This window comes from Sparus aurata, chromosome 5 (assembly GCF_900880675.1).
Source record: "Sparus aurata chromosome 5, fSpaAur1.1, whole genome shotgun sequence".
NCBI classification, from domain to species: domain Eukaryota; kingdom Metazoa; phylum Chordata; class Actinopteri; order Spariformes; family Sparidae; genus Sparus; species Sparus aurata.
The window spans coordinates 5,683,172-5,706,903 of NC_044191.1; the positions used below are offsets into that span (position 1 = coordinate 5,683,172).

Sequence of the window (23,732 nt, forward strand, 5' to 3'; positions counted from 1 at the left end):
GTTAATCCGCCCAACCGATGTTGAGATATAAAATACTTCAATTTAAAGAGCGCCACCTTGTGGTCATCACCTGAAATTTTGCACAGGGGCTCAGGGGCTCATGGGGTAGTAGTAACCTGAGTTTGAGGCCGAAATGGGCGATACCACGAGATTGATCACAATTCACTGAACGCGTGGATATAAGGTTTTTGAATGTGCAACAAAGTATGTGGGAGTTATTAGCCAAAACGCAATTTTCTTAACAGCGCCACCTAGTGGTGGAAATTCAGGACAACAATAGATTATAAAATTTTTCGCCAGGTGTGACTTATATTCCAAGTTTGAGTTTATGGGTATGTTCAGGCAGTGAAAAATGCAATCATTTTGGCGGAAGGAAAAAAAAAATTGAAGCTGCAAGCAGCGATGAACAGGCCCTCACAGTCCACGTGCATCGGGACATGCTGCTGTCGATGCATGCTGCCACCGGGCTTGTCAACGCAACACCTTCTGTTGAAGTTTTTCATATGATTTGGTGGGCTGCTCCTCCTGCCGGTATTAAACAATGTATGCTGAAATCAGAAGAACTCCCTGCAATCTCCATAAAGAACAAATAATGAGAGGAGTACAGTGTTTGACCCTATAGACTGTTAAACAGAGGTTTGTATCCATTAGCAAGGGTGAATGGTCAAGAATTTACAGAAAAAGCTGAATTTTTCAAAAGCTGAAAAGGCAGAAAGGCTGAAAAGTGAGAGGACTGAAAAAGCTTAAAAACGTGAACAGTTTCTGTGTGATGGCCAGCCTCAGTAAAAGGATTGCTGGTTGAGGCAGCAGATTTATGATTCCAGTCAGAGAATCATGGCACTTGGAGAGACAGATCTGATTTGACTTCCTTTAACAGGTTGTTGGACTTCAACATAACTGTAAAGTGTGTGTGTGTGTGTTGTCTGAAAAGAAAGAAAGGAAATAAACTCTATAACAATAATGCTCGACATGTTATTCAGCAATTAAATCACATAAACATCTTCTAAATAAGCTGCTATATAAGCATAAGATTTTAAGGTTCACCAGTAATATCCCTAACTTACTGTATATGCAAACCACTACTTAAGAATAATACAACAAGGATGCAATATAAGTGGTGGAAAAGGGAGTACAATTTCCAACATAACATTAGCAGAGGCAATGCAAGCATGCTAAACAGCACGATAGCTTTACATACTGACTGTTAACCACAGTAAATAATTTAAGCTTAAAACACTAACAATAAGCATGGTCACAATCACAAGAAATAGACTGAGTTGCAATAGTGGCATTACAAATGAAATATTCATCATTAAGTCCTCACAATCCAAATGTGGCTATAGTGATCAAATTATTCATAACTCCAAGTAGAAAGCACTTACATTTCCTCAAGAACGCACACATCATTAGGGAAACATACAGAAAGTCCATGTAGCTTCACACCGTCTGCTCACTGACTGGTCTGGTGACTTTTCAGTGTGACTGGGCATGTCCTGACTTGTTCACCGCTAGTTGTCTTTGCACCAGTAGAGGGTGCTGTTGGACTTTGACCTGTAGAGCTTTCTTACAGTTTCTCTGGCTGCACATATGCTGGAGCATATTAAAGCTGCCCTAATTAAAGCTGCAAACAGCGATGAATGGGCCCTCGCCGGCCGCGCACGTCGGGCTGATGCGCAGTCGGATTGCCTATATACCTGTTACTTGCATGTCATAATGGGGGTGAAAACAAGCAGTAAATGTCATGTCAATTTGATGATGTTTGTTCGACTTCCTGTGTCCAGTGGGTGGTGCTATGGATATGACAGTTTTGATGCACAGATATATTCAGGGCGACTCCCTCTACATTCCTGAGAGATTTCGTGTACATTGGGAATTGTATGTGGAAGTTACAATGACTTGATGCTTTACGGTGAAGGATTTAAATGCCCGCACCACCACGCCTACCAGGTATGACGTAGCTGAAAGATTTCCATAACTTTTGATCTTCAAGGCGTGTGGATGATACTGAGTTAATGTGAAGACTGTGGTGTTTAATCTCTAGGAGGAAAGCATTTTCAAAGTAGGCATAAAATGGCGTTTCACATCAAAATGGGCGACTTCCTCATGGAGTGACACAATGGGTCCAAGAGGGTTTTTTGTGCGTCTGCTCATGACAAATATGCACACCTAATTTAGTTCCTGTATGTGCAATTAGGAGGCGGGGCATTACATTATGATGTTTTTTGTCTGACTTCCTGTGTCCAGTGGGTGGCGCTATGGATATGACACAGTTTTGATGCACAGATATGTTCAGGGTGACTCCCTCTACATAGATTTGGTGTCGAAGGAGAATTGTTTGTTGAAGTTACAAGAACTTGATGCTTTACGGCGAAGGATTTAAATTGACTGCACCACCATGGCTAGCAGGTATGACGTAGGTGAAAGCTTTTAACAGGTTTTCATCTTAAAGGTCTGAGAATGATACTGAGTCTTTTTTGTTAAATCTGTGGGAGGATGTCATTACAGTGCGAGGATTGGAAAAAAATGGTTTCCACTGTCCCGCCCACCAGGTATGACGTAGCGGAAAGATTTCCATAACTTTTCATCTTCAAGGCATGAGGATGATGCTGAGAGAATGTGAAGACTGTGATGTTTAAGCTCTAGGAGAAGATGGTTTTTTAAAGGAGGCATGAATTTGGGAAAAATGCTGCCACACATCAAAATTGCTGACTTCCTGTTGGAGTGACGGTATTGGTCCAAGAGGGTTTTTTGTGCGTCTGCTTATTATAAATGTGCGTACCGAATTTCCTTCATCTATGTGCATGTGGGAGGCGGGGTAAAGCAATAGGGGGCGCTACAGAGCCCCCAGGTCACAACCACACCCAGTAACAATGCAGGATCGCAATTTTCGCCAGATGTGACGTATATTCCAAATGTGGTCAGTTTTGGGGTATGTTCAATCTTCCAAAACTGCAGTCAAAGTGGCGGAAGAAAAATAAGAATTAAAACTGCAAGCAGTGATGAACGGGCCCTCGCAGTTCGCGCGCGCCAGGGCGTGCTGCCGTCCAAACGCACCACGGCTTCAGCCCCTTGGCTTGATCGTTGTTCACGGAGGCAGCAACCGCCTGCGTTTGGGACAGTGCACACGGGGGGTGAAGATCAGCCTCTTCTCCCAACGTGTGTTTGTAACGTGGTGGGTTGCCCCTGCCAGTATTAAGCGCTTTCAGGTGAAGTCAGAACAACTTCCTGCAATCCACAGAAATCCAAATGGACTACAGGTGAATGATTTCTCATACGATTCTGCACCGTTATGTTGTGTGAAGTGTTACGGCCTTCTCTATGCCTTTGTCTGGAATTCAGGCATGGACACCTGTGTTTTTGCAGGGAATAGATTGGAAGTGGGACAGAGAAGGGGGGGTTGTGGCTTGCAGTAAACTTCCTCTGCCCTAAATTCGAACCCGGGTCCACTGCGTATGTGCAGGCATTCCAACCACTCGACTACCGGCGCAGCTAAGACACTGCCTTCTGTTGTCAGTGTGAAGGCAGAAAGGCAGCGCATCATAGGGGAGGATGGAAGTGGAATGCCACAGATTTAGATGGGTAGTGGAGTGCAGCCAGATGTGATTCTTCCTTTTGGAAAGGGACAGCGGTCAAGTGACCAGGTTTGACGAGCGTCCTGCAGTAGCGGTGTTTAACCAAAGAACTCACTCAGTCGTTTCATATCGCAGGGGAAGCCACTTCGTTCATCGCGGAAAAGTTGGGCAGAATCACAACTACACACATCTTGTTTTGTGCCACATTGACAGGGCAGACACAACACGCAAATGGCATTCTTAGCAAATTGGCTTATTTGAAAATTGTGTGCTGTGGCTTACTACCACTGACTTATCAATTATGTGGCTCAATCCATTACCCTTCAAATATGCCCTGTTGTAACGTGCAATTCAGACAAAACTACCTGCAAATGCCATGTACATCTGACTATGTTTGTCATCACTGCACATAAATGAGTGTAGAATAATGCTTCACTTGCCTTCTTTCAAAAATGTATTTATGGCTGTCTATCAGTGTCAAGCTTTTGATCTAAGTTCTGCTTTGTTTGCCAGTTTTTATTCCAAGAAGTGCGTGCTGCCACCTTTTGAAGTTTCAATAAAATCTGATGAATATGCGGCTGACTTACTTTTCATCTTCAAGGTCAGAGGATGCTACTGAGTGACTTTGAAGTCGGTGGTGTTACATCTGTAGGAGGAGATAATCTAAGTACGAAGATTGGCAATATTTCAAAAGCAAAATGGCAGATTAAGTATTGATGCTGAGATTTGGTCAGGGAGACAGCCTCTACAGTTACGAGCAGTTTGGTGTGGATAGGAAATTGTATGTTGAAGTTATAAAGCCTTGATGCTTGACGGCGAGGTGAAAAAATGGTTTCCATCGCCCCGCCCACTAAAGTATGTCGCAGCTGAATGATTTCCATAACTTTTGTTCCTCAAGGCATGAAGAAAATAACTGAGTTAATTTGAAGACTGTGGTGTTTAAGCTCTAGGACAAGATAATTTTCAAAGTAGGCATGAATTGGACAAAAATGCCGCCACACATCAAAATGGCTGACTTCCTGTTGGAGTGACAGTATGGGCCCCCCAGACTTTTTTGTGCGTCTGCTCATGATGAATCCGCATACCTAATTTCATTCGTCTACGTGCATGTGGAAGGCAGGGAAGAACATTAAGGGGCGCTACAGAGGCCGCAGGTCACGACCACGCCCAGTAACAATGCGGGGTCGCAATTTTCGCGGGATGTAACATATATTCCAAATTTGGTGAGTTTTTGGGTATGTTCAGGCATCCAAAACTGCAGTCAAACTTGGAGAAGAAAATTTCTTTCCTTCCAATAACAATAGGGACCTCGCAGGTCTACCTGCTCAGGCCCTAATAAGAAAGAATTTTTCCAATTACAATAGGGACCTCGCAGGTCGAGACCTGCTCGGGCCCTAATAATAAGAATCATTTGAAAAGCAATAGGGACCTCGCAGGTTGAGACCAGCTCGGGCCCTAAAAATGTGAGTATGGTCTGCCATTAGTTGTCCACATTGTCTCCAGCATTGGTTCTGGTGACCAGTTTGTTTTGATTTTATTTTTTGGGGTTATGAAAAACCTCACCAAATTCTTCCAAGAAAAGTTTCTCCAACTCTGTGAATTTTTGGCTGACATCTGGGTGTGTATTATGGCAGACCATTCCTCTGGGGAGATTACATTATCCAACTCTCTTTCCCATTTTTAGGGCCCGAGCAGGTCGCAGACCTGTGAGGTCCCTATTGAAATTGAAAAAATTATTAGGGCCCGAGCAGGTTGCAGACCTGTGAGATCCCTATTGTAATTGAAAGAGAAATAATTATTCTTCTGCGGTTTAACTGCTGTTTTGGAAGCCTGAACATACACCAAAACTCACCAAATTTTGAACATACGTGACATCTGGCGAAAATTTTTATAATTTAATGTCGTTGGGCATGACCTGCAGGCTCTGTAGCGCCCCCTATTGTTCTTGCCTGCCTTCCACATGCGCATAGATGAATGAAATTTGTTACGCAGATTCATCATGAGCAGACGCACAAAAAAGTCGCTGGGACCGATGCCGTCACTCCAACAGGAAGCCAGCCATTTTGATGTGTGGCGGCATTTTTGTCCAATTCATGCCTACTTTGAAAACTATCTTCTCCTAGAGCTTAAACGCCACAGTCTTCACATTAACTCAATTATCATCTTCATTCCTTGAAGAACAAATGTTATGGAAATCTTTCAGCTACGTCATACTCTAGTGGGCGGGATGGTGGAAACCTTTTTTTTCCCTCGCCGTCAAGCATCAAGGCTTTATAACTTCAACATACAATTTCCTATCCACACCAAATTGCTCATAAGTGTAGAGGCTGTCTCCCCGGATACATATCTGCATCAGTAGTAAGTCGGCCATTTTTATTTTGGCCGCCATTTTGAAATATTGCCAATCTTCGTACTTAAATTATCTCCTCCTACAGATGTAACACCACCGTCTTCATAGTCACTCAGTAGCATCCTCTGACGTTTAAGATGAAAAGTTATGGAAATCTTTATCCTACGTCATACCTGCTGGCCACAGTGGAGCGGTCAATTCCAATCCTTTGCTGTAAAGCATCATGTCCTCATAACTTCTTCATACAATTTCCTATCTTGGCCAAATCTCTCAGGAATGCAGAGGGAGTCGCCCTGGAAAGATCTGTGTTGTCATGTGGCGTGGTCGTGACCTGCGGGCTCTGTAGCGCCCCCTATTGTGATGCCCCGCCTCCTACATGCACATAAAAGGACGAAATTTGGTATGCACAGTCATCATGACCAGACGCACAAAAAACCCATTTGGACCCATACTCTCAGTCAAACAGGAAGTTAGCCATTTTGATGTGTGGCGGAGTTTTTGACAAATTCATGCCTACTTTGAAAACTATCTCGTGCTAGAGCTTAAACACCACAGTCTTCACATTCACTCAGTATCATCTTCATGCCTTAAAGAACAAAAGTTATGGAAATCTTTCAGCTGTGTCATACCTGGTGGGCGTGACGGTGGACGCCATTTTTTCCCTTCGCTGTCAAGCATCAAGTCCTTATAACTTCCACATGCAATGCCCCATCTCCACCATAGTCCTCATACATGTAGACCAGGGGTGTCAAACTCAATCGCACAGGGGGCCAAAACTCATAGCACACTTTAGGTCGTGGGCCGAACAGGATAAACATTTATTGAACAGACCAAAACTAAACGTTTTTTGAACTATAATTTGAGTCGAAACAGACAGGATACAATATCATTCTAAAATAAATAAACTTAAACTTAAAATATTTTGCTCTACTTAAAAAAAAAAAAAATCTCCTGTCAAAATTATACAAATTCAAAATATGAACATGCTGGAAAGAAATCTGAAAATATAAATAAAAATGGTGCTTTTAAGTAAAAGTTCATCATAACAAATCAAAACATTCTATTTTCTTTGCTCTTATGCCAGTTTGTCAGAGCTTGATGCTTGGCATCTTTTCTTGGCAACAAGTTCGTTTATGTTGGGGGTTAGGTTCTGTGTTGTGGAGATTCTCAGGATGGACTGCAGGTGTTCATCAGTGAGACGACTCCCGTGTGATGTTTTGTTAATTGTCATCACAGAGAACAACCGCTCACACAGATATGTGATGCTAAACATACACAGGGCCCCACGGTGTCGTACTTTGCCTTTAGTGTCCCGTTACACTGCAGCTCTATCAGCTCCATCTGCATCTGTACAGGTGCAGTTTCCACGTCGACGGCAAATGGGTTGCAAAGCAGCTGGAAAATTACTTTTCTGTGCTTCAAATTCACCTAAGCGCTACGCGAACTCGGTGCGAAGTGCGCACAGTTTACCAGCAAAGTGGGCATTTGGGAACACCGTGGCGCTAACTTGGGTCAAAATTACTTGGCAACAGGGAAAGTTAGACAAGTTGCATTGGTGCATTTGTGTCTCCCATAAGCGCAGCTTCACTTGAAATGCCTTCACTGCATCGTACATATCAGTGATCATGCGCTCCCGTCCCTGGAGCTGAAGATTTAAGACGCTGAGATGCGTAGTTATGTCAGCTAGAAACGCCAACTCACATTTCCACTTTCATCCCGCAGAACTGTGGAGTCTTTTCCTTTACTGTCCATGAACTGACAGATTTCCTCGCCCAGTTCAAAAAGTGTTTTGAGAACTTTCCCCCGACTTAGCCACCGCACCTCCGTGTGATAAGGCATGTCGCCAAACTCTGAATCTATTTCCCTCAGAAAAGACTGAAATTGATGGTGATTCAAACCTTGGGCTCTGATGAAGTTTACGGTTTGCGTTACAGTTTTCATCACATGATCCATTTTTAGGACTTTACCGCACAGCGCTTCTTGGTGTATGATGCAGTGATATGCTGTCAACTCACAGTTCTCCCGCATCTTTAAGCGCATCCTTCCCACTAGTCCACTTTTTTCACCGCACATCGCCAGTGCTCCATCTGTTGTAACTCCAACAAGTTTGTCCCAAGGCAGTTTCATGTCGGTAAGACTTTGACATACATTTTCAAAGATGTCTTTTCCTTTCGTTGTCCCGTGCATCGATTTAATGTCCAATATTTTCTCTGTGACGCACAAACTGGAGTCCACTCCATGGATGAAGATGGCCAGCTGTGCAGTGTCAGTCGTGTTAGTACTTTCATCCACAGCAGGGGAGTATGCAACAAAGTCTTTCCCTCTTTCAATCAACTGTGTTTTCAAATCAGTGGCCATCTCACAAAACCGATCAGCAACCGTATTTCTGCTAAGGCTTACATTTGCAAACGCCAGCTTTTTATCTGGACACACGACGTTGCACACTTTCATCATGCAGCTCTTCAGAAACTCTCCCTCGGTAAATGGCCGGGCTGATTTGGCAATCTCCTCCGCCACAATAAAACTTGCTTTCACAGCAGCTTCACTTTGTGATTTCGCTTTGGTGAAAAATGTCTGCTGTGATGTCAGATTCCTCAACTCCTCTACCTTCTGTAGCTTCTGCTCTGCATCCAGGTTTTTAAACTTGTCCTGATGTTTTGTCTCATAATGCCGTCTTAGATTGTACTCCTTAAAGCTCCTGTTTGTAAGATGGTAAAACTTACGCTTTGTGTTTCCCAACTCGTCAGATACTGACGCTTTCAGATGGTGGGCGACCCGACCTACAATCCTAAAGCGTCAGTATCTGACGAGTTGGGAAACCCAAAGCGTCAGTTTTACCATCTTACAAACAGGAGCTTTAATTACTGCCACATTACCTCCGCAAATGAGACACACAGGTTTACCGGCAATGTCAGTAAACATATACTCATTCTCCCACCGGCTTTGAAAGGCTCTGTTTTCAGAATCAACTTTTCTCTTGGCCATAGTTGGGGGGCTAGCTTGTATTTGAAATTAGGAATCTGACGTAGTTGGCGGGAATGATCGCAGGTAGCCTATTGGATAGGGCAGCTGTTGCGCTGTTTTTGTGGGATTTGTAGTTTGTGTGTTATTGGTGCTTCATATCACCGGGCCATTAACACTAGAACTGCTGGAATTCAAACACTACTAGAACGGCCGTAAACGGTCATTTTGACCGCTAGATTTTAAACTCTGTAAGCTCTCATGTAAATACCCAATTGAGGATGAATGCATTCATTGTGTCATGATATTTTTTTAAAAATGAAATAACACCAAAATGTAAATTTTAACAAGTTTAATTATACATTTATCAACATTCATATCATCGCACATAGTAAACCGTAATTATTGCAGATATTTACACACGATTAAAAAAAGAGCCGTGTCTACGCAGATTATCTCCACTCTCCTCGCCACACACGGGCTTGTGGCATTTTAAGTGTCCGAGGTTTGGTGCTTGTGCTTGTTTGCAGCTCTTACGGACCACCACTGCCTCCGTCTCCATGTCTGCTGCTGCTGCGGTGGTTGCTTCTCCTGCTGCCCACCTTGTGCCGACTGCCGCGGCCGCTTTCCCATCCATGTATTCTGCCCTCAGCTCCTCTGCCAGCTGCTGCAGGACTTTCCTCTGGGTTCTCCTGCTGCTGGTGCTCCTTAAATAAGATGCGGGCATTGATCCCGGCCAGGTCGAGGATGTTATAGAAGACCGCCACTGGCCATCTTCCGTACCGCCTTTACTAAGTATGCCCTCGCCATCTGGTCCGGGACGTCCTCGCCGTACTTGGTGTTGTTATAGTACATTACAGAATCTGGTTTTGCCTTCGCCCCACTAAAGGCGCCCACAGCTGCGTGCACGGTACTCAGGATGCAGACATTCTTCCTTGGCTTTCCCTGGTACACAGTCAGAGTCGCGTCATTTCAGCACCGAACAGCCCTGCTCGCTGTTTCACGGAGCGGGCAACTCCCATGAAAAGTCATGTAACGGCAGTATTGCATTTTTTCATTCAACAAAGTTATTGCACATATAAACTTAAACTTATATAAATTGGCCGTTCTAGTGTTTAAAAAAGATATATAAAATTATCTCGCGGGCCGGATATAATTGTATGCCGGGCCGGATGTGGACCGCGGGCCTTGAGTTTGACACATATGATGTAGTCTCAGTCTCGCCCTGAATACATCTACACATCCATACAAAGTTGGCCATTTTGAATTTGGTGGCCATTTTGAAATATTGACGTACATCATACTTTCACGTCTTCCTCCTACAGATTGGACACCACAGACTTCACAGTCAGTCAGTATACTCCTCGGACCATGCCAATGACACGCTAGGAAAATCTTTATCCTACGTCATACCTTCTGGCCATGGTGGTGCCCGCCATTAAAATCCTTCGTCATGAAGCATCAAGTCCTCATAACTTCTTCATACTATTTCCTATCTCGGCCAAATCTCTCAGGAATGTAGAGGGAGTTGCCCTGAATAGATCTGTGCATCAATACTGTGTCATATCCATAGCGCCACCCACTGGACACAGGAAGAACGTTTTATTTCAGTCAATTTAGGCTTCCTACATGCACGTACATAAATGAAATTTGGCATGCATGTGTGTTATGACAAGACGCACAAAAAACTCATTTAGAACCATACTCTCAGTCCAACAGAAAGTGGTCAGTTTTGATTAGAAGCATATCAATATATGGTGTAAGAGATACAAATCGTTCACTAGATGGCATTTTGTTTTTCAAGTCACATGTATCCTATTTGGTTAGGAACCTCTGAATAACCTCTGAATAATTCCATTCCATTTCAGGAAGTCAGCCTCAGATTTATCAGATTTTACTGAAACTTCAAAATGTGGCAGCACACACTTTATAGAATAAAAACTGGCAAACAAAGCAGAAATTAGATCAAAAGCTTGACATTGATACACAGCCATAGATACATTTTTGAAAGAAGGCAAGTGAAGCATTATTTTACACTCATTTATGTGCAGTCATGACAAACATAGTCAGATGTACATGGCATTTGCAGGTAGTTTTGTCTGAATTGCACGTTACAACAGGGCATATTTGAAGGGTAATGTTTAGAGCCACATAATGGATAAGTCAGTGGTAGTCAGCCACAGCACACAATTTTCAAATAAGCCAATTTGCTAAGAATGTCTGCCATGTCAGTGTGGCACACAACAAGATGTGTGTAGTTGTGAATCTGCCCAACTTTTCCGCGATGAACGCAGTGGCTTCCCCTGTGATTTGAAACAACTGAGTGATTTCTTTGGTTAAATAACACAAAACACAGCTACTGCAGGACGCTCGTCAAACCTGGTCCCTTGACCGCTGTCCCTTTCCAAAAGGAAGAATCACATCTGGCTGCACTCAACTACCTATCTACCTCTGTGGCATTCCACTTCCATTAGAGTTAGAGTGCATGCCACATACGCAGTGGACCCGGGTTTGAATTTAGGGCGGAGGAAGTTTACTGCAAGCCACAACCCCCCCCTTCTCTGTCCCAATTCCAATCTATTCCCTGCAAAAACACAGGTGTCTATGCCTGAAAATAACAAGACTAGGGTGTGAGTAATAAATGAAATGAACAAACCACGCAGGCACACGTTGCTCCATTTTTTTTTTACTGCTATCAAGACAGGCGTGGTTGTCTTTTTCTTGGTTACAACAACCGCCTCTTTTATTCTGTCCTTAATGCATGATGCTGATGTTGACATATCTCAGTTATGGTTAAGACATCCTGCAACAATGTCATTTGGGAGATATATCTAAATGTGTCAGTGATGGGTGGTGCTGCCTCTGTGACAACCTCCCTGTTAAATATTAACTTGTAATCTACTGACTGTATCAACCAATTTATGTACTTTTAGTTATTTTGACTAAGATGCTTATAATAAACTTAGACTTGGTAGTTTTACTTTAATGTTACACATACCTTCATCTGTCATCACAGCATCTCCCAGAATGTCCTTCATGCAGCCACAAATTCTTAATTTTCACTAAATTGACAAATAACCTCAAAACCCCCAGTGAATTGACTCCAACACTTTCAAACACTGTCATTCAACATGTACTCTTTCACAGCTAAATTTGATGACACAGCATTTGTCCAGAATCACAGGCAAACATAATGCGTCACATCTTTATTATCATGAGGTATTACTACAGCACAATAAAAGTGTATACTATAGAAACAATTACTGTCTTCATCAATAAGGAAAACAGATATTGTGACTTTTTATGTGCAATGCCATGTATTAAATATTTATACAATGACAAATATACTACTGTCTCCGACCACATCAATTCCATACAAAGGCAAAGAGAAGGCCGTAACACTTCACACAACATAACAGTGCAGAATCAATTGTCAAAACATATGTGATTACTAAATGTTTTAGAAATTATTCACCTGTAGTCCATTTTGGATTTCTGTGGATTGCAGGAAGTTGTTCTGACTTCACCTGAAAGCGCTTAATACTGGCAGGGGCAACACACCACGTTACAAACACACGTTGGGAGAAGACGCTGATATTCACCCCCCGCGTGCACTGTCCCATACACAGGCAGTTGCCGCCTCCGTAAACAGTGGGGCTTGAGCCGCAGCACGCCTGGACGGCAGCATGCCCCGACGCGCGCGCGGCCGACGAGGGGCCGTTCATCGCTGCTTGCAGCTTTAATGTTGTATATAATCTGTTGAGTGGTTCTTGATCAATGAAATACTGGAATACAGATTCCAATAATATGTCGGGTGGACTCTGAGTTGTATGCTCTTTTGAACATTTGTGTAACCCCAGATTGTTCTTCCATACTCTGTCCCTTCACCTCATTTTGATAATAATGTTGGATTTGTGTGTGTCTCTACAAATCTTGTCTTCCTAAACCACACAGACATAGTCTGGAAGTCAATTAATTTCCCATCCTTTACTAATGAAGAGTAGATGTAATTCCATACCCTCTCCACTGTCTATGTTTTAAATCCAGGGATGCTGGGTTAAAATCTGGATCATATGCTGGCCACCTTAGTATTTTTATTTCTTTTGATCTTAAATTTATTCACAAAGTCTTGCCACACATTAAATGAAAAACAAACCCATTGGTTCTGGAAATCAGTTAAGTCCTTAATAACAGAAGGGCAGCCCAGCAAAGATTGTACAGGTCTACTTGATATTGATAATTCAATGTTTTTCCAGTTGGCTTCATATTGAGGGTTACACCAAAGAATCAAAGGTCTTAGTTGTGCTGCTACATAAAAATCCTTCAAACATGGTAGGGCTATCCCCCCTTCCTCCCTCAGCAGCTGCATTGTATTGTATCTTATTCGTGTTTTTTTTCCCCTCCCATATAAACCTTGATATTTGCTAATCCCATACTTTAAACTGTGTGTCAGGAATTTAAACTGGTAATGACTGAATTAAATATAGTAATCGAGGTTAGATATTTATTTTGGTGGTCATTATTCGGCTGCCGAAGTCAAGAGGGAGTGAGCCCCACCTGTTAAAATCGTCACCTATCTTTTGTTAGCCATTGTATAATATTCATTGAGTTGCATCCTTTGTCAATTTCACTACCAAATATTTTATACTTTTAGAGTTCCATTTGAAATTGTACCTGTTTTCAAGATCCTGTGGGGGGTTACAATTGTAGAACAGAGCTTGGGTTATCTCATTATTGAGGGTATAACCTGAAAATGTGCCGTACATTGTTAAGAGATCCATGAGTAGTGGTATACTTGATGCTGGTGTTTTCAAAGCTACCAGGACATTGTCCGCATACAGACATATTTTATGTTCTCTACCTCCTATGGTGATGCCCTCAAGGGCTGTCTCCTGCCTTATTAGTTGGGCTAAAGGTTCAAATAAACAAATTGAAGAGTCCTTGGCTAGCAGGGCAGCCCTGATGGCATCCTTGTTGTAAGTGTATAGTCTTGGATAAATGACTATTAATCTTAATTCTAGCTGTTGGTAATGTTTATAATGTTTTGATACACTGTATACATCTTTTACAGATCCAAATTTTCATCACCTGATTTTTTCAGCATCTAGACTCACTAGGATGGCAGTAGTCCTTTCATGTTTTATTTGTTCTATTATATGAATACACCTCCTTATATTATCCTGGGTCGGTCTGTTATTTAAAAAGCCGGTTAATTTATTATAAATGGTAACACACTCTCCATCCTTTTAGCCAATATGGATAAGTATAATTTGTAATCTTGATTTAGCTAATTGGCCTGTATCCACTGCATTTCTTTCCGTCTTAGTCTATTATAGATATGATGGCTTCCCTCCAAGATGGAGCCAAACTCCCTCTTTTAGGATATAGTTAAAGAAGAACTTCGGTCAATTTAAACATGCAGCTTCATTGCTCAAGCTACCCTTAACTTGCCAGTACTGAAGACGCGAACACATTTGGTCCAACCATTACAGAGCTCCGTGAACGGAGACTTAGCATTGACAGCTAACAGCATGGGGTCAGATCTTTACACTGTGTTTTAAGCGTCTTAACATGCTCCACATCTCACACCAAAAGTTATGCAACATCAGCAGACACTTACTCCCTCACTGGCGGAGACAGAAACGTAATCCAGCATTTTCGTGTTTATGTTCATAATGTACATGTCCATGTTACAGCCTGTCACGAGCCATGAGCCTTACAATAGCCTGTTAAGCCTGTTAAGTGCACACTCGATGGATATGCTAGTTTGGTCTAGCTACCGGAACACACGGATGTCAACAAACAGGTAAGTAGCTGCTTGCACAAACACACTGTTTTAACTACTTTTTTATTCATTTTGAGTCATACACGCTACAGTGCTGTGTGCTAAGCTGTCTGCTGTTGTTGCATAACATTCGGTGTAATGGCTGGACCAAATGTGTTCACGTCTTCGGTACTGGCAAGTCAAGGGTAGCTTGAGCAATGAAGCTGCATGTTTAATTCGACCGAAGTTCTCCTTTAAAACACTCACAAAGTAGGGGAGTTATTTGTTCTCTCATTGACTTGTACCACTCGCCAGGAAACCCATCAGTACCTGGTGATTTACCCACTTTCAGACCAGAGATTGCTTTATCAACTTCCTCAATAGTTACTTCTTTTGTGAGATCATCATTCTGTAGTTTTCCAATAGAAGGGAGATCTAACGGATTTAAAACCTGTTCTACATTATGTGCCTCTGCCCAACTGGCTGGGTGTACAAGGACTCATAATATGTCTCAAATATTGTTCTCCAAGTATGTTTGTAATTCTTCGTTTAATAGTTGTTTTGAATCCTGGGTCATTTAACAAACTTATTATGTATTTTTAAGTACAAACTAGAATGGTCTGAAAGGTCCCTTGTGCCCATCTTACATTCCTTTACTCTGTTTTTTAGAGTTGTACATTAAAAAAAATAAAATAAAAATGGTGTGTGGAGTAGAGCTTAGATCAGGCCCAAAAAATCAAGCCCGACCCGATCCGAGCCCCTGTACGTTGTGTCCGAGGCCGGCCCGGCCTGACACATTAACTGTAATTATGAGCCCGAGCTCGCTGCTGCTGCTGCTTGCTGGAATGCAGAGCACGGATCTTGCCAGCCTGGCTAGTTTTGGGTACACCGATGCGTTGACTTTCCACCATTTCAGTAGGTCCCTGTCGTCATCCATGGCATGCCTCTGTGAAATATACATGGCCACTTCATCCTCATCTGGTTCGTTATCCTCGTCTTGGTTCGGCAAAGTCGTAGTCGCTCCTGGGCCTGGCTGCTAATGTCCTTTGTCATTTGACAACCACCTGCTAACTAAACATTTAAAATTATCATATCAATATCAGGTTTTTTTTTTTTTTTTATCCCGATCCAAGTCCTTTTAATATGTAGTAAATGCCGATACCGTGTCCCTATCTTATACTTAGCCTAACTTATATTTTCCTGGATAACACAGTTACATTAAGAAAAAAAGTACCTGCATCCAAGCTGTTCCTTAATAGTTTTTTTTTTTTTAATCATTTTGTTGAAACAAAGTATATACTTTCATATGGCTCTTTCTTATTCTGCATATGCTATTGCAACATTGGCCTTCCACCTTCCTTGAGTTACCAGGTGAGTCTGTGATGGTGCGCTGTGACAGCAGACCCTCATGTACAGCCAGCTGAAGTATGTGTGTGCGGCGCAGCCTACACTTGGTACCTCCATATCATCCATTGCTTTTTTCATATTCCGTACGTTGTCACGTAAAATGTCATCAACCCATTGCATGTCTATTTCACATGCGTTCAGCATCTCCTCAGTTGCTTGTTTTACATACACTGCTGTATGACACCAACAAAACTGGTGCACATACCAGCATGTTGTAACTCTAAAGTGGAATCAGTATAATGTTATGCCGAGATCGTAGGGCAAACCAGGAATTCAAAAACTCCAGATGACGAAGAAAACCCTGATCCTCTACCATGGAGATGAGCTGGTTATCCAGAGCAATGAATTCAATTACCTTCTCTGTAATAATATATTGTATCAAATGTGTAATATTAAGCGCAGCTCTTTTGTTACCCCTTCGCGAAATGGTCGTACTGCAAATGTTACATGACGCTTGCTAATTTAAAATATTTCCACACTGCAGACATTTTATCCACAGGTTAGACAGTGTGACGTTACACACATGTCTGTGTTCTGCCACAAATTGTGCTCTGACATAAAAAAAAATCAGACTGGGGTACACGTTCGAAATTGCTGATCCCGATCACTGGAAAAATACCCATATCAGCCCTGATCCCGATCCAGCAGATGGGATCGGGACATCCCTATTTCAAATCGGTTTGAACAGTTTTAGACTCTGAGGGAAGACTAGCTGTTGTTTTATCTTTTTAGGCGTTATGAAGAAGATATGTACTGGAGACGTGTGGAGGAAGAGCAGCACCACTGGGAAGACCGACGTCGTATGCCAGACGGAGGGTATCCACAGGGGCCTCCTGGTCTACTTGGAGTCCGCCCTGGCATGCCTGGCCTGCAGCCTCAGGGTCCTGTGGTAGGGCTTTTTGACTGTACCTATTCTGGCTCAGTGTAGTAAGATATTAGCTTGTCGTGTCACCTGGGAGCAGCCATTAGCAATTCCATCACCAACTATTAACAGATATACTATCTGGTTGTTGACATCCTCCTGACCAGAACTTAGTTCAAACCCCTTAAGTATTAAATGTATGTCATAGCAGTCTTGAGTTCCAACAGATAGATGGTTCTACAACTCTCATTTTTCTCATGCAATGAGTTTAACACATACTTTGTCACAAAAAACATTCCTGAAGTTTCCTTCAAATCAGAATCTATTATAGATCGTGTGACCAAATCTGCTGGGTCGAAAATATACATACATCAAATTAAATGACCAGTTTTGGTGATATAGGAAGTTGCGTGAATCAAATGTGCTTTGTAGCATGGCCTTTTAACTTCCTCCGAGTTACTTTTCTTGGCCCATTTCAATAGGACTAGTTTGATACACCCATTGGACTCAGACGCAAACACTACAATGGGAAACTCTAAGGAGCTCAGCATTGATCTGAAAAAGTGCATTTTTAATTTGAACAAGTCAGGAAAATCACTTGGTGCCATTTCAGAGCCATTTCAACTGTGCAAACAACTGAGAGCATGGCAAGTGGCAGCATGGAATAATGAAGAAGGAGGATAATATCCAAATTAGGAAAACCTCAGATCACCAGCCAAAAGATAGGGTCTTGTGTGTTTGGGATCATCATTCCATTGCAACCCTCAACTGCTACCATTAAAAGTGGTAAAGGAGTGAATGAATTGGGCTAAAACTGAGGTTTTGAAATGTTCTTCCGAAGACCTGTCTTTGAACCCCATCGAGAACATGTGGACCATGCTGGTGAAACAAATCTGTTCCAGGAAGCCAACTTCACGGATTCTGTCAAGAGGAGTACGTAGAAATTCAGTCAGAAAGAAGCTTGAGGATGGCTATCAGAAGCACATATTGGCAAATATTAGAATTTCTGTATGTACATTTGAGGCCAAAATTATAAGCCCCCCAGGAATTATGGAACTTTTTCCTAAAATTCTTCCCAGTGTTTGATTATATCAAGTTTTATCAATGCTGCAAACATTTACCAGTGCTATTTAGTAGCTTTTGGTACATTTTGGAATATGAAATACATTTTTAGGCTTGCTTCATATCAAATATAGTGAAAAATGGGGTGGTCAATAACATTACCCCTCTATGTGAATTTTTGCTTTCAAACCACAGTTGTGCAGTCAATTGGCTTCCTAACAACACCTGAGCATTCAATCAGCATAAAAGGACTCCAAGGAACCAGGCACTTGAACACATTGAGAGGGACTACTTTTACTCACCATGCCAAAGACAAAGGAAATCTGTCTTGAGCATGAGATGGTGGAGGCTCATGATAAGGTGGAAGGCTATACTGCCATTTTCAATCGTTTCACAGTGTCTAGAACCGCTGTATATTGCATCATTGCCAAGTACAAGTTGACAAATTCTGTAAGAAACAAACCTGGGCGTGGTTGTAAGCATAAGATTTCAAGAACTCTGGAGAGGAAAATAGTCAGAAATGTCCGCAAGAAGCCCCAGACATGTGCCAAGATGATTGTTGCTGACCTGGCCTCTTCTGGAGTTGATGTTTCAAGGAACACTGTTGTGAGGGCTCTTTATTATGATGGGCTTCAGGGCCATCGTCCTAGAAGAACCCCTTTACTCAAAGAGTGGCACATCACAGCCAGACTGACGTTTGCCTGTGAACATTTGAAAGGTAAAGATGAGTTTTGGAGGGATAATAACTGCTCGTAGTCTAGCCTTAGGTCATTGCTGGGTCTTCCAACAAGACAATGACACAAAGCATACGTCGAAATTGGTCCAACAGTTCCTGAAGGATACCAAAACCAAGGTCCTGGAGTTGCCCGCCTCAATTCTATTGAGAATTTGTGGCGGGTGCTCAAAGTGAATGTCCATGCTTGGAAACCACGCAATTTGGGCCAGCTGGAACAATTTTCAATGGAAGAATGGGCCAAAATCCCTCAGGAGACCTGTGCCAACCTAGTAAAGAACTACTCTAAGAGGTTGTTGTCAGTTCAGCTCAGAAGGGTACACTATTGACTATTAATGGCCAGGGGACTAATAATTTTGGACATCTCATTTTTGCCCTTTATTGTTTCAACTTAGTTTATCAATAAAATATCCTTATCAAACTTAGTTGACATTTTGTCTTTGTTATTTTGGAAACAAATACACTATAAACACTTGTTGTTAATGGTCATTTCCATTAAGAAATCAATAGTTTTGTCTAATTTCATAAGGGGGGCTAATAATTTTGGCCTCAACTGTATATTGTTGTTCCTGCAGATTTGGTCAGTTTATCAGAAGACTTAGATTTGAACCAAACTTATTGAATGTTTTTGTGTCAAAGTAGTTTGTGTTCCACTCATTCATCACAGAAAAATTAGGGGCTGTAGAACTCATTGGATTTGAAAACGACTATGAAGTTTTCTTTAAAAGTGTATGTAAGTGTTTAACTATGACTGTACATTCGCAATAGGGGGTTAGGTGGTGTTTTTGTTTTGTTTGTTTTTAGCTGAGGGAAGGCTCTTTGCATGTGGTAAAACTCAACACGGTGAAATAAAGGACAAGATTATTTTCCTTATCACAAACAAGCAGCATTTTGAGAAACTTGATGCATGTGACGCCCATTGTGATTACCGGCCACTGATTGAACATTCCCTTTGGTTTGTTTTAATTTTAGTTTAGAATTATACTAAAATTAAAACGTTTTACTCATATTCCCCAAGAAAACAAATGAAAGCCAATCCAAAGGGATACAAAGACGTTCACAGGCAGTTTACTGGACTGTCTGATGTTAGTTTTTGTCAAAATACAAAAGTTAATTTTAAATGTACGTAGGTTTTACAACTGTGAAGTTACTAATCATTCATTTTTAAAAAGTAAGCTTTATTTTTGATGTAGTTTCTTTGAAGACTCTTTTGGGTGTTAACGATCTTTGAGAAATGTCCAAACAACATATTTAAAATGACCGTTAAACACACACACTTTCCTCTTTCAGCCCCCACGTCGGCCAGATTCTTCAGATGACCGCTATGTCATGACCAAGCATGCAGCCATCTACCCATCAGAAGATGAACTCCAGTCTATCCAGAAAATCGTCTCAATCACAGAACGTGCCCTCAAACTGGTCTCAGACATCATTACAGACCAGGACAAGGGCAAAGAAGAGGACAAAGAGAAGAAAGAACCTGCTAAAGACAGGTGTGATATCTGGGCTGTTAATACCTGTTGGACTGCTTGAATACTGGAAAGCTAGAGTGGTTGTTCTTCCTTTGCATAGAAATATTATTTTGTCTTTGTGTTAGGGCTGTTTTCGACAAAGGATTTTCATAGTCGAATCTGATTAGTCAGATTTTGCCGTATTCGACTGATAGTCGAACCATTTTTTTTTTTTTTTGTAAAGTTAACAACAACAAGCCTTACCCGTTTCAAATGATACGCCATGTTGGTTGTCGTCGTGTGATATGAAAGCTGCTGACACAACTTGCACTTAACTTTCTTCGGGTCATCTTTAACCTTTTCAAAATACTCCCACACTTTGGATGATTTTTTTAGTAGCCATTGTGAGCCAATAATTCCATAAATGTTAGCGGTCCTGTAGTGTGCTGCTCACCTCCGCTCATTTGGATTGTGCAACTGCAGTGGGTGATTTATTAAAGGGATATTCCGGTGTAAGTTTAATCCATGGTCTAACACACCGTGAAACTGTGTTAGACTCCCTCTCGAAAGATAAAGTTTGCAGACCGCTAGCTAACGTAGTTTTAGCATCCTCAGAAACGACCGCACGACAACAATACATTGCAGTAAATGGGTCCAAATTTAAAACCGCCATCAAAAAGCCACAAATAATGCTCAGAACAGCACTAAACTTCAGCAACATTAGAAATAGGGTCCCAGCACATATTTTGAGGCATCAAACATTTGATATAATTGCCTGATTTGTCGGAATAGATAAACAAAACTCACCTCTCCAGCTGCAGGCTCGTTGTGGGGAAGCCCTGTGAGTCGATTACCGAGTGCAGTAGAGTTCCGCAGCTCAATGATGATCATTACTGCGGAACTCTACTGCACTCGGTTATCGACTCACAGGGCTTCCCCACAACAAGGAAGGCTTCTCGGGTGGTGAGTTTCGTTTATATTTTCCGACAAATACGGCAACTATATCAAATGTTTAATGCCTCGAAATATGTGCTGGAACCCTATTTCCTCGACTACGAGGTTCATAGTCAAATCAGACCTCATCGAATCGTCGAATAGTCGACTATTGGAGGTCAGCCCTACTTTGTGTGTGTGTGAGAGAGAGACTAGCCCCATTCACACTGCCGTTTGCATGCGGGGATCCTGCGCCAATTCTCCGCACCCTCCTCTGTGTGAAAGTTTCAGATGCGGGGGGGGGGGGGGGAATTTCGCTCGGCGCTGATCCGCCTCTGGTGGTAGTATCAGGGCTGCATCATTGGTGAGCCGTCCCAGTTTGAAGGGATAATCTGGAGGCACGGAGCGGGGGCATGTTGGTCGTGCAGTCTGATAACTTCACAGGTCCTTCACTCAACTTAATACAGAGAAATGTCCCACAAAGCAACGTTACAGAACCGAACAAAAGTAATGTGGTAACTGTAACTGTCGTTGGCAACTTATATGAGGAAAAAAAATACCGCAGTACGTGGGGAAGCGTCTGTCCTCCCGCCTGTCCTACCTACTCTTCCTCACATTTCTGCCCGTAAAACGGTGTTTGTCGCCGGCAAAAACTTTAACTCACCGAGTGTTTGTGATGAAAGTAAATCACTGCAACCGTCAGCCCTCCTGACCGAGACTTCAGGGAACTTTCCCCCAGAAAACGGCCTACGTCCCCCGAGTGAGGGAGTCGGACAGCGACCTGTTTACTGATGGTGATAATGTAATTCTGTAATTTAGCGCGAAAAACATAACTTTATCACTTTCCAGGATGTTTGGTGGGACAGGATCTCAATCACTACGCATTATAACAGCATCCATATGTTTATAAACTGCCCGCGGGTTTAGATTAACGGGGAAACACCTGGGAAACACCGACGTCATCAACATGACGTGTACCGTCACGCCTCTTTAGGAGCCGCAGCGCCGTCTTTCTGTGTGAATCACCATCGGCGGAGAATTGGTGAACCACCGCTCCGAAGATGATGTGGAGACGCTGTGTAAAAAAGGGCTACTGGTTGTCTTGCTTAGCTCATTTCTTCTTTCCTCTAGGAGGTAGTGATATCCAGTTAATTATTGTTTTTTTCTTTTCTTCCATATTTCCCCTTCAATCTTCCTTGTGTAACTATGCAGAGCCCTGAAGGGAGTGATGAGGGTTGGAGTCCTGGCCAAAGGCCTGCTTCTTCGTGGGGACAAGAATGTGAACCTTGTCTTGCTGTGCTCTGAGAAGCCCACCAAGGGCCTCCTTACCCGCATTGTGGAGCACCTTCCCAAACAACTAACAGTACTATCTTTACATATATCACACCACAGTTGATTACTTTAGTGTCTACTATAATAGGTAGTTGACTTGTTTTAAACCAGTTAGCCTGACAGCAGCTGTCAAGAGAAAAGTTTGACCTCCTTTAACTATTTAAAGCCACATCCCTTTTTGTAAAGCTGGATAACACTTGAAATGCCTGGTCTGCCCAGCAGGCTCAGTTTTGTTTAGTTTATGTACCCAAATGAAGCTCAAAGTTGTGCAGCACTATCTGCTATGTTAAATGTTTGGATCTTATCTGGTTTAAGAGTTTATTTATCAATAGCATGGCTTTTCCAGCAAGGCAGAATTAAGTTTTATTTTGTCTTGGTTGATCTGTCATAGTTTAGAAGGCTCCACAGAATTCAGCTTAAGCAGATGCATACAAACTAAGGGGCTTCTACATGTGTGTATTGTTGAAATATTACTGTTGTTAACTGATCACACCAACAACAGACTGTATGTAAAGTTCAGACAAATGTTTTATTTTAAGTTCCTCTTAAAGAAACTCCAAGTTCACATGAGCTAAAAGCTGTACCTATGAAAGTGAACATGAGTGTAGATGACAACTGCTTGGTATGTTCCCTTGCTATTACTTTGAGTTGTGATTTTGGACTAGTTGTATATACAATGGATTTGAAAATAATGTTTGTGCATTTGCATGTACGCAATTTCTTCCAGATGGTAACGGCAGAAAAATATGAGGTCAAGGGCTCTGTGCCGGAAGCTGCCATCATTCTGACATCCTGCACAGATCCAAAGATGCAAGTCATAATCACACTGACCTCACCTGTCATCAGAGAGGAAAATGGCCAGGACGGAGGTTGGCAAACCCATCACAGCCTTTCTCATTGCTCCTCTTTTGTCTTTCTGCTATCTCTCTAAGAAATCAGTTTCAGTATGTTGGTTGATACCTTGAAGAGCACTGTCCTGCTGGCACTCAACAAAGATTTACTTTGGCTTTAAATTCAGTCATTGTGGCAACTTTCTCTTCATCTGTGATACATTTGAATTTCAGAAATGACATGGCAACAAAGGAAGTGCAAGCTCAACAGATTTAGTAACTTTAGTTGTGGTCTCCATCAGGATTTGGTGTGCACAGTATGTGACCTGCAAAAATTGTAATTTCTGTTTAAACAGACGTTTTCCAGTAACAGATTTAGATAATTTGCTTTCAATTGTCTAAGTAAGGAGCCAAAGAGAGACCCCCAACTCTGTTCTTTTTTTCTCAATTAATGGTCTTTATATTTCCACATGTG

At 42.1% G+C, this 23,732-nt stretch overlaps 1 protein-coding gene across 3 annotated transcripts in view; it reads left to right on the plus strand.

Moving 5' to 3' along the window:
• zfr (zinc finger RNA binding protein) overlaps positions 1 to 23,732 on the plus strand; it is a 104,869-nt gene that overhangs the window by 51,292 nt on the left and 29,845 nt on the right. For all 3 annotated transcript variants that reach the window (XR_003984124.1, XM_030417756.1, XM_030417757.1), the window contains exons 12-15: positions 16,787 to 16,943; positions 20,002 to 20,204; positions 22,308 to 22,458; positions 23,155 to 23,296. Coding sequence is in view for 2 of the 3 variants with exons in the window: in XM_030417756.1 (XP_030273616.1) it covers positions 16,787 to 16,943; positions 20,002 to 20,204; positions 22,308 to 22,458; positions 23,155 to 23,296 (653 nt within the window). In the remaining variant the exon portion in view is untranslated. The remainder of the gene's footprint in view (positions 1 to 16,786; positions 16,944 to 20,001; positions 20,205 to 22,307; positions 22,459 to 23,154; positions 23,297 to 23,732) is intronic.